Below are 12,360 nucleotides of genomic sequence, written 5' to 3'. Positions count from 1 at the left end.
TATATATTTTTTTAATTAATAATAATAATAATGGCAACCTGTAGAGCTCTCCTGCAATAAACAGCACTAGTCTCACCAGTTTGAAAGCCAGCACATTCAAAAAATGTAGATAATCAGAGACTGAGACTCTTTTGCATGAAAAATGTGATGATTACTTGCTATAGAAATATCCTGAGATAACATTGCCATACCCCTGGGCAACTGAAGTTCTGGACAGGAGATCTCAAGCAGTCTCCATTTACCAACTCCATCACATGCTCTCAGGACAAGTCAATCTTTGTGCACCCCTCTTTATTCTCTACAGAACTAATAAGCAAACTTCTTTTTAACTCATTCTTTGTGCTATCTACTTTGACTTTAAGATCTTCAAAACAAACTTCATTATTAAATGTTCTGCAGTGTCTAATACAATAGACTTCAAATTTCTGTTAGGGTTTCTAGAAACCTCTGTAATAGAAGCAATAAATCTACTTTCTGTGTCAATGCCTGAAGTATTAAAAACAGTAATTCAAGGATTTGGGAGGGACAGACACTATCCATACACTGGTAACTAGTCCCACCTCCCAGAAGACATTAGAGGGAAAGACACGGTGAATTGAATTTGCTTTCCTATCCCTCTTAGGCCACACACAGCAGAAGAAGGAATCCAACACATATCCCCATCACACTACATTGTTCTTGGAACAAAGGGATAGCCATGTGAAAAGATGTTGAGTTACTTTCTGTCTAGTTTGGAAATAAAAAGCGACTAGAGGAGGCCTGCTGGACTGAGCCCATGAGAAGGCAGAGCATGAAGATGGCTTGGTTTAGATTGCTCATCTGGATTTAATAATAAACATGCATTGAAATACTCAGTCCTGCTGAGACAGTTGTCATATTGGTATATACCAAAGCAAAAGTATATGCTTAGAGAGTTGGACAGGAGCATAAAGATTGCCTTTTGTGAACTTGTATTTAAATTCAGATAATCCAATTATAATCCGATAATATTGGATATCAAATAATAATAATAATAATAACAATAAATAAAAGAATTGTCCCAAAGTTGCAGCCACTTCTGATACTCCAGTGATAAGTGTTTCTAGTACCCGGCCATAAATGAATTATATCTGCATTAATTAAACCATGCTGATACTTCCTGACCTCAGCTAATCTACAATAAAACCAAGTCACTTCAAAGTGCTCTGACTTGTTTGCAACAAGCATTATGGCCTTGACCCTGCAAAACCCTATGACCATATGCAATCTTGTTACATAGACAAGAATGAAGCTACCCAACAAACATGAAGCTAAGCACATAACTATCTGACTGCTTCTACATAAAAGTTTATTTTCTTCAAACAAGACAAAAAGTTGCCAGTGCACGGATAAACCTCTTGCATGTGTTTTGGAATGAAAGGGATTAACTCTTTGAATGTAATAAGGAAAATAAAATTAAAAAAAAAAAAAAAATGACAGAGAAACCCTGAAACCCCAAACACTTAATAGCTAGGGGTTTGTAAGTGTCATACTAATGGAAGATCTCAAACCTCTTGTCTTCAAATCTCATTTCTGAACCATCAAAACTCAGTTTCTGAAGCCAAAACTGTTCAAATTTTAGGATGAAATTTGGTTTTAGTGCCTAAATACTACCACCACCACCTAAAAACAATTCTCCTTTTTGCCCCATCAGTCTAGGTGATCTTGAAAATCAAACAAAATGGCAAAACTTGCTTAAGATACTACTCCTTGTATACACATGACAGTGTCTCACCTTTCAGCATAATGAAATAAGAAAGAAAGAAAGCAAACACTCACAAAAAAAAAAAAAAAAAAAAAAAAAAAAAACAACTACAAACAACACTGAAACATGTTTAAATTATACACTTATGAGCAAGTACCTCCATTCTGATTTTGATACATTCAGACCTATCCCTCTAGCCCAAACAGGACATGTAATCAAACAATAAAACCTTGTCAACAGGTTTATAGACATCAACATCAAGAAGCTGACAATACACATAAAATGTTAAATAAATATTAAATAACATTACATTTATCCACAAGATTTCCTGAAATCCTGAAATGATAACTAATACGTTATTGTCACTTTTACTAAAGTGGCCTTCAACTTATTGCAGTTTATTCAGATTGATAATTCACAAATCATACCACAGGAACTGACTAGAGAAGTTACTTCACTAAAGCCTTCATCAGTGTTTGACTTGAGAGCAACTATTCTATCAGTGGAAAAAGCAACTTTTTTCCATATACACACCTTACTTCAGACAAAATGCCCTTGAGCTCTGTCTCATGTTTTCATGGAACCAAAGTGTATACAATGTAGGCATGTCCTGAAGTTCTTTACTAAACAGCACCAGTTTCACAAACCACTGATGTGTGTACATTCAGCTAAAACACTGGTAAAATATTCTGACATCTTAGAAAACCTTGTTCCAATCTAACTCATTAATCACTACCTTGTGGGTGTTTCCAGTTGAGTGGACAGGTCTCCTTGCTGATATGTAACAAATACTTCTGTCTTTGTGAAGCTCATTACAGTAAGCATACTTCAAAGCACTATACAATTCTTACACCTTGATGAATTTTTGCTCTGGGATAGCTTACCTTTTAATGATCTTTAGCATTGATCCTTATCTATATCTGATGAGACAGAAACTGATGGAGTCCTTGAGGACTGAAGTATTTTCAAACAAGCTAATATGTCTCATAGCTACAAATAATGCATTTTTTTTTAAAATGTATATTGGTTTACATGTTTATGTGTAAAAGAGAGCTGTTCTTTCTGCCAGCTTGGCTCTAACACATTCTCTTACCTTTGGCTTTCACTTTTGATATTTTTCAAGTATTTCATGTAATTTTTGCAAGAAACAAAGGCATTTACAGTGTATTTTTTAAAGTACAAGTAAGCAGACACTGTAATTAACAAAAGCATATCATTCAGAATGTATTAGAATTACATTAGTCTTTATAGACGTTTCCATACAATTTTGGCTGTTCTTACCCAACGAACAGACCGTGTACTTTAATAGATTGATTTTTCTTTGAAACATTGCTACTACAAAGTTTTGTAAATAGATTTATCTGGTCTAGTCAGTATTGACCATGATTATCTCTTTTACTTCATGTATTAGTTATTACCACATCATTTACACTAAGATAGTTGGTACAATATCACACATCATGCATGAGGTGTATGATTCAAATGCCATTTAATTGACTTTAAGGCTTGGGTTTTGAAAGATTCCAGATCAGACCAAAGGATGGTTAATCATGCACTCACTGCGCATGAATTGCATCTAGTTTCAGCCATGGGAACTTTAACTAAGGCAGGAATCAGAAATGTTTACTTTAACCAACTGGGATTTTTTCTCTACCCCTTCCAAGCTTCTAGGAGAGTGTTGACAGAAGCTTTACAGAGAAATAAAATGAAATATAAAAAGTGGCTCCATGACCAATGAAGTCAGTATGCAGCCTTATTTCCTACAGATTTGTATCTTAATACTTGACAGGAGAGCTAACTGAAACTTCTTCTATGGAGAATTTACACAAGTTTACTCCCATCATCCACAGGCTCTGGGTCTGACAACATCTGAGAGCAGGTACAGCTTCTTTCACACTGCAGTATCTGTAAAGGACAGCCCTAGGATGCTTTCCTTTACCTGGATGTTTGCAAAACCCCAGAAACCAGTTAAGTTTGGGATCGTTCACCACTATCACATCTGGCTAAAAGTGAGCAAAAGGACTAGATGTGGGGGAGGCAGGCAAAACGAGCAATTCATAAAGACAACTTCCCTTCAGAAACCCTTTGAAAGAAAAAGAAAAAGAAAAAAAAAAAAAATGACCCAGACCAAGCTGCTGAAGAGGAAAGCCATCCCAAAAGGTTTAGAAAGGGAGATAAAAGCCGTCAGTTACTTGGCCAAAGCCCTCGTGCCAATGTTATGGTTTTATATCACGTGCTCCCATTTCAGTCACTATGTACGTTTTGCCCAAGATTTCCTCCCTCCCCTCAGTGCTGCCTGAAAGACCCTTGAGTAACAACAGGGGGAAAGCAGCTCCCAGGGGAAAGGGCAAAAGTGATGGCATGTGGGCTGGAGCCAGCCAGCTTGCCCTTTCCAGCTGGCAGTGTTGCTCCTAGCGAGGTGATGCAGAAGGTGTTTGGGTCTATATTGTCTTTTAAAGCGTGTTGCACACAGGTGCTGGCGTTGGCTCCTTCTCTTTTTTAATTTGAATTTATGGAAAAGAAAAGGCATCAGGAACTTGACTTGCAAGAGAACGCTTTGGAGGCTTACAAGGAACTATTGCCACTAAATCTTGCCTTGCTGAGCCAACACTAAAAACCCGATGAGGCACAGAGGAGGAACCGCAGCTCGGGGAGCAATCCCCTCACCCTCCCCGCGTTCTCACTCTGCGCAATGAGCTAACAGATCAGCCAGTTGAGCAATTTACCAAAGGTTGCTCAGATTGGGTCATAAATTAATTTCTCGGGGACCGGGGAGGCTTTATGACACCTGACAGACGAAGCCGGTGCCAAACCCCGGCGGGGACTCCACCAAAAAGAGGAGGGGAAAGGAGGGGGAAACCCCGACCCGACACCGCCGGGGGTCCCCCCGGGTTCGGACCCCTCGTCGGGCAGGGGAGCGGAGGCCAGGGGTAGGGAGGTCAGGGGAGGGAGGAGAGGCCAGGGGAGGCCAGGAGAGGCCAGGGGACCGCGGCGCCGGGGCTCCCACCTGAAGAAAAGTTTGGAGAAGATGTTCGCCTTCTCCAGGGGGGACCTCTGCATGGTGCCCGCTGGGCTGCGCCGTGCCGGGACCGGCGGCCGCCAATTGCTCACGCCTGGCTCGCCCGCTCCGCTCCGCTCCCGGGGCTCTCCCACCTTATCCGCTCGGGCCGCTCTGATGTCATTGCCTGCCTCCTTCCCCTGCCCCTCTCCCCGCCTCTGCTGTGCCCAGGTTCAAAAGCGGGAGGGCTGGGGAGCCGGCCCGCGCTCTGCCTCCTCCTTCCTCCTCCTCCTCCTCCTCTTTCTTCCCCGCCGCGCCCGGCCCCCACCCGAACGGGGTCTCCCTCCTTCCCGCAGGCACCTCGGGACCCCCCTGCAGTCACCCGGCACCCCCTGCCCGGCGCCCTGCAGCCAGCCCCGGCCCCAAAGCCACCCCCCGAAATCCCAAGGTGGGCGCCGGCAGCGGGCCGGGGGCAGGTGGGGAGCAGGGAGCGCTGCCGCCCGCTCCGGGACACACGTGCTGCGATGGGTTTTTTTCAGGTTTTCCTGCAGGCACAGCTACTCGAAGCTCAGGGGATGGGAAAAGCGCATCCCGCCGGGGCTCAGCCTGAAGACCCGGGTGCAGCCGGGGTTTTGCAGCGCTGTGTGCGCGCTGTGCAAACAACAGCCCGGCTCTCAGGGACAGCATGATGGAAAGCACGCTTAAAGGAGAACAAAGATGTCAAGAAGCAGGAACAAGAGCTCGTGATTTAATGCTGCAGACCGGTTGATTTTATTTAATGCTTTAAAGTGCTATTTACACACTCGTTTTGTTTTTTTTCTTTCACTTCTGTGACTTAAAAAATATCGCTGGAAAAAGGTCACGCTTTCCTAGGCACGCAGCTCTTCCCCGCCAAGCTGGTTCTTTAACAGGCAAACATGCTACCCCGTGGTCCTACAGCTTGCACCACAATTAAACCAAACTCTCGGCAAACTTTGCAGGAGTTTCCATTTCACCGCACCCCGCCGTGGTTTCACAGGGGATTCCTTTGTCTTGGCAATCCTTCCTCGGGGGCTGCGGGCAGCCAGGAGGTGTCCCCAGCCCCTGGCACAGCACCCGGGCTTCTTTTCGCCCCCACGGCCCCTTCCCGGCTGGGATTTCCCGGTGACAAAGCCGGCAGGCAGCGGCACGGAGCAGGCAGGGCTCTAGGAGGCTGCCCGCACTTCGCCGTGTCTTCGGGCAGGGCGCGGAGGCAGGAGGAATAAATCCAGCCGGGTTTCGGGACGGGATCCCTTCGGCATCCTGCCACCTAGCGGAGCCGGCCCCCGGGCCCCTGGTGATGTGGGGACAGCCGGTCATCCTTCCAGCTCCTCCTGGGGTGCTGAGCTAGGAAGGGAGGCGAGGACACGCATCCCTCCTTTGTAGGGCACGGGGCGAGGCTGGGAGCCCCCTGCTCCTATCGCCTCGGAAGGTAACTCCTCAGTCGGACCCTAACAGACTGTGAAGTCCTCTCACTCGGTTAAAAAATGGAGGAATCAGAATTTAAAGGCATCCTGGACCACAGGTGATCTGAGCAATATACAACCTGCCATGGACTCTTCCCTTTCTAGCCTTCAGATTTCTGGTGCACGTGAATAAGGCAGGGGGTTAGGCTTTTTTGTAATTTGCATCAGAAAGTGAGGCATGTTAATCATTTAAAACCTTTTGTGGATGAAGTCCAAACTGCTAAAAATGTCAGTTCCTAATGGAGTATTTTCCATAGAAGTATCTCCCCTGTTGCTATTACCACCAGAGACAACTTGAGCATTTGTTGTAAATGTGGGACTAACAGAAACACACCTTCAGTCATTGCTGATGATGCCATTTTTTTACATGAAGAATTACACCATCTTTCATATGATGAACCTTCTAGGTCCCAAAATTTGGCTATTTCTTCTTGAAACCTTGAATGGTTCCTAAAGTACCAGCTAGAGACCAATTCTGCACCATCCAGATCCCCAGGAGTGACTGCTTCCCTGCTCTGTGATCTGGCAAATAACTTGGCTAATTTTACCCCCGAACTCACAAGACCTTACGAGGTTGCATTTTACAGGATTGTTTCTTGACATTTTTCTCTTGAACGCTTCTTCAAAATTTCTACCGATATGTTTCCTTGCCCCCCCCCCCCCCCCCCCCCGCCACTCCCCCCTTATTTTTAACATTTCGTGGTTTTGTAAAAATGATTATTCATAACCCTCTCAGGGATGTTGAAGATACTCCTCTGATGTGAATGTGAAACTTGACATTAGCAATAGTGTGAGTAGGAATAAACTGTAATATTTCTGTTCTCTCCAGGGACTGACATACCTCCACGTTTAGTATTATCTATGAATTTCATTTACTTTATCCTCTTTCACTTCTACAGAAACACAACCTGCTATGACAACAGCTACTTCATCCTTCCATTGCATCCACAGCCACCATCTATCTGATTTTACCCTGTGGTTCTGAAGTCACGCATGTCGGAAGCAGACCAGCTGCTCAGTCCTTTCACGTTGAAAGAAACTAACTTCAAGCTGTAGCCCTGGCCTCTCCCCTGCCCTGGGATACACATTCTCATTCCCACCCAGGGCCACCAGACCTCATGTGATGCTGCTAACTCAAACATCAAGTTTTTCATTATCTTTTGATTAATGAGGAAATATTTTGTCTGCGATATTTCATTCAACTCAAAGCAGTCGAGTGTATTCACCAGATTTGTTTTTGTTGAAGCAGAGGACTAGATCCACAAACCTGACAACGGTCTTTCCCTCAGGCTTTCCTGTGCCCAGCTGGACTCCAGCATGCCCGGGTTCACTTCCTCATTCCATGTGACTAAAATAATGGCTGGAAGCCTTGGCTCGAAACCCCTTAGATGAATAGTATAAGCCATGGGTCAGGGACAGCTTCTCAATACCTCTCATGAGATGGCTCGGCCTCACCCGACATCCACCTGCTCTTGAGGACCTGTGGTCTATTTGACTTGTTGCAAGGTATGGTTTTACTTTACCCAATAGGTTTTGGTTACAAAAAAGAATAAATAAATAAATAACATTGTCTCTGAGCTGCTCATGTGTCGAGATAGAGATAACTTTATAAAGGCACAAAACAGTGAAGCAGTAACAATGAAAGAACTTTGTCAACTAGAATTGTAAGTATATATGTAACGTTCAATAAAAGCCTTCTACTTAATGGCTCACAAGGTTCTATTTTTAGTTGCTCAACTCCCCGGAGTAGTTTATTTGTGGATAAATTAGCAAGATAGTGCTTTTCGTATTGCTTATCAGTTTTAGCTTATACTATTATGATTTCCAGAGACCTTCTTCATTCCCAGAAATTATAAAGAAAACTGACTCATAACCAAGATAAAAGCTACAGCAGCATTCCTTTTAAAAAGATATATATATATATTAACAGGAATTTACCAGGTAAAGAAAATACCTGTTAGTAATACATTTAGAATACAAATGGACAGAACATTTTATATTTAGATATAGAAGGTGCCAGACTGACAGTGTCTGGGTCCATTTGCATCATCAAAGCCTGTATCCCAATGTATAAACTTAATGCTGCTAGAATTACTTCAACCAATACTTTCTGTACTTGCAGATTAATATACTTAATCCAAGTGCACTGGATACTCTTGGCAAACTGAGTCATGTATGCTTTCCCACACTGCATCCTCAGTATCTGACTACGTCAGTTCAATGCATTGTCTCTCTAAGCCTTGAAAACAGTTTAATATTCGTGGTAAACTAAACAGGTCTTCTACCATGCATATATGTCTCTGATACAAGGTACAGAGCTGGGAGGTGAGGTACTGTGCAAATACCAGGCATCTTATTCTGGAAAGGCAAAATGGGCAGGAGATCACATTTTTGATAAGCTTACAAGGAAATTATGAAAGGAAAAACCCTGATGAGCACATCACAGACCCGACCTACATAAGAACAGAAGAATTACTGTTGGTGTTCCTCTAGTTTTTTTCAGGTCTGTTAGGATGCTGTACCTTTGTAGTCTATTTGTTAAAGGGGAAGAGTTTACATTATCACATGAAAAAGGAAAATTTACCCCAAGTTCTCTAAGTACAGTTAATAACTATTTCTGCATGAAAAAATAAATAAATAAATAAATAAATAAATAAAAGAATCAATAGTTGTCATCTTCAAGAAATCTGAAGCAGCAAAGGCTTCTTTAGAGGGTATCAAGTTACTAATAATGGTAACATAATAAGTTTTTCAGGGAATGATAACTCTGGGAATAAATACAATTTCTCTTTACAACTTTTGAGGAAAAATTACAAGTTAACTTTTCTTGTGTAGTACACACACTTCTTCATAAGATGAATTGGCATACTGACCAAAGTTTAGTGCCAGTGTTACTGAATTTACAGGTGCTGATACTATAGATGCTTCATATTCCTTCTTCAAAGGATTTCAAGTTGCATGCAATTCTCAACCAAAATGCACTAGAGAGAACGAGCAGACAAAAATTAGACATGTTCAGAAGTTGCCATTTGGTCTATGAAGTTATTAACAACCATGAGAACATCTTTTTTAAAAAAAAAAAAATCTGGAGGGTTTCCTTAAGCATTTTGAATCTGTTAATGCAGAATAAGGGAAGTAAAAATGGATTATTTTATTCACTAGCACACGATTCTGAGACAATTCATTTCTGTTTGTACTGATGGATGAACCCCAGTACATCAAAACTAGTAAAACCTTAGATCTGCTGAAGTGTCATCTTGATCTGCCTTGCCACAAGGCAGTACCAAAGTACTCACTGAGGTTTTGCTGACTAAACTTATGCTGAATGAAGTCCTGAAGGAACTAAAATCTGAGAAGAGAAAGTTTAGACTGTTGACTTGATTACACAGGAAAGTCACAATATTGATTTTTAAGCATGAATTCTAAAAGATTTCTTAAAATGATGGAAGTCCTGCTGACAGTAACCCTCAGTAATACTAAGATCTATGGAGGGTTATCACAGAATCATCTAGGTTGGAAGAGACCTCCAAGATCACCGAGTCCAACCTCTGACCTAACACTAACAAGTCCTCCACTAAACCATATCACTAAGCTCTACATCTAAATGTTTTTTAAAGACCTCCAGGGATGGTGACTGGACCACTTCCCTGGGCAGCCCATTCCAATGCCTAACAACCCTTTCAGTAAATAAGTTCTTCCTAATATATGCCAGTTTGGACAGAGCTTAATCAGTAATGAGAATTATCCCAGCAGACAGAGCACCTGCATTTAAGAAAAATCAATCAATCAATCAATCAATCAAACGAGAAGTGGCAATTGTTGAAAAAAAAAGTGAAGCTAATGAAAAGGACAACTTTGAATTAAGCTGGTGTAATGATACAAAAAAAGTTACCAGATGCCGGGGACACACTTTTGCACTTCACACTTCATAAAATATATTTGGTTCTTTGGAAGCTGCGGTAGAAAATGAGCTGGAGGTTTTCTCAAGACTTCAGGGTTTGTTTGCTTTCAGTCTAGAATAAATGTGAGAGGAATTAAGAGCCTGAGAATCCAAGCCTGACAAGCTTGCAAGGTTTATGTTTCCAAAGATCTTCTTCCTCTTCATACTGTCATGTAATAATCCTAGAACAATGATATTATTGAGGTTAAAAGGGCAAAAATCCAAGACTGATACCTTCCTATGACTCAGTAAAAGGCACATGCCTGCTGTCTTAAACAGTTGAGCAACAAAGATTATTGAACTAGCGCATAACAAAAAGTGCTTAATTATTTACAAGTGTTTAAAAGAGCAAGAGCTTGAGTTCCTGACTGAGCTCTAAGACTGGCATCTTCTATACCAGAATCTTATAATATCAATAAAAATCATCAATAAAAATGATGCAGTATAGACTCTGCCATGTGAATCCACATGTGAAATGTATACTTAATCCATTGCTTTTTGAAAGTGAGTTGAGTTTGGTGTATGATATTTTTGCCTAAACTAATTCCTTATGGGTCCCAACATTTTCTGACCTTAATGGAAGAAGTTTGACATAAACAATGCCATTACTCAAGCAGAACTGTAGGACTTGATCTTTTTCTCTGGTCTTGAAAAAAAAATTTGCTTCTGCAAATTAGCACTGAAGGTCTGAGCAATCTGCCATTGCCCTTTTTCCACACATCTCTCTCAGCATTCTCAGTCCTTGCACAGGGTGGTCAGGAACCAGGACAGGCTCCCCAGGGCAGTGGTAATGGCACTGAACCTGCTGGAGTTTAAGGAGCATTTGGACAATGCTCTTAGACACATGGTCTGATTTTTGGGGTCTGACTCTCTCCCATCTCCATAGGAAAAGCTGACATTCAGGTTAGTAGGCTGAAGCCCCATGTTTAGCCAGGCTTCAGAAAACTTCTGTTTTCAAGTACAAAAGAACAAGGATCGGGCTTGCTGACTGACATTTTCACAAAGGATTTTCTGCTCGCCAGCATGAGGAGTGATGGCTTTTTTTTTTAAACATGGCAGCTGACAGCAGAATATTGTGAATTACTGAGTTTAATTAAAAGCCTTTCACATTGGACACAATGGAAAATTTATATGAGGCAAAAACTGTTTCTCATCATGGGATCTTGCAGCCATTTGTGCTAAGCCAAACAGGTGCAGGTGTATTTTAAATAGACAGTTAAGGTTTCTGAGGCTACAGGCTAGACCTTTGAACTTGTGTCAATGAACTTATGTAAAGCTGGGATTCTTCTAGAAGTAAAGTGACATTAAGAGAAAACCACCATTACCTACCTATGGAACAGACATTTCATTTTCTTTATCAAATAGTTTGTGACTTCCTTACAAGAAAACAAAAACAAAAACAAAACAAAACAAAAGAAAAAAAAACACAAACAAACAAACAAAAAAAGCTTCCATTACAGGAAAGTAGGAATCGTATTAGATACAGTGGTATCAATGGCAATAGAGTATCAGCATTCAAATTGTCCATAGAATTTGCTGAAGTAAACATTCCTCCACGTAATAATCCCTGAAATTTAAGAGTCCTTATTGTACTTTTAAATAAAAATTCCTAAACCACCAGTACTTAAGACTTGATTACCAAGCCCAGACTCCCACCACTGCAGAGCAATTCAGTACTGCACACCTCCAGATCCTGCATGCCAAAAAATACCTCCCAGAGCTCTAGGAAAATTAAAGTTTATTGTAAAATACTGGCTACCACAATTACGTTGCAAAAATAAGGGAGTAAGGGATATTAAGGGTATATAAAGCAACTCAGGCCTCTGGCTTTTCACTTAGTTGTTAAAGAAACCAAGGATATAATGGCTGATGTGTAACGGAATAATAAGGCGGTCAACCACAGATTAAGGAGTTTCACAAAGAAGTTACAAAAATAACGATGAAATTCATGCTCTGCTAAGTTCTGACCATGAACCTGGATCAAGATGTCCCGCCCTGGGAGAGACCTACCTGTGTGGTCATTCTGGGGTGAGTCTCCAGAGTTTGGTCTCCTAAAGCTGTTCCACTCAGTGATGACAACCAAGCACCCACAAATATGAGCTGCTTAATGGAACCCAAGTTCCAATCATTTATGTGAGCTGTACCTTTCAACTTGAAAATGATGCTTTTCTTCTGAAAGGGAAGGTGCTCTTGGCGGGAAGAGGAAAAATTAAAA

The 12,360-nt window shown here is 41.6% G+C and overlaps 1 protein-coding gene across 1 annotated transcript in view; it reads right to left on the bottom strand.

Moving 5' to 3' along the window:
* The window catches only part of CFTR (CF transmembrane conductance regulator), an 85,937-nt gene extending 81,097 nt beyond the window's left edge, over window positions 1–4,840 (bottom strand). Inside the window, exon 1 of the mRNA XM_084296550.1 lies at window positions 4,731–4,840. Coding sequence (XP_084152676.1) covers window positions 4,731–4,783 — 53 coding nt within the window. The 5' untranslated portion in view covers window positions 4,784–4,840. The remainder of the gene's footprint in view (window positions 1–4,730) is intronic.
* Between the last annotated feature and the right edge of the window lie 7,520 nt (window positions 4,841–12,360).

Source organism: Netta rufina (assembly GCF_964035555.1).
Source record: "Netta rufina genome assembly, chromosome: 1".
In the NCBI taxonomy this organism is placed as follows: Eukaryota; Metazoa; Chordata; class Aves; order Anseriformes; family Anatidae; genus Netta; species Netta rufina.
This window is presented reverse-complemented; position numbering and strand designations above follow the sequence as displayed.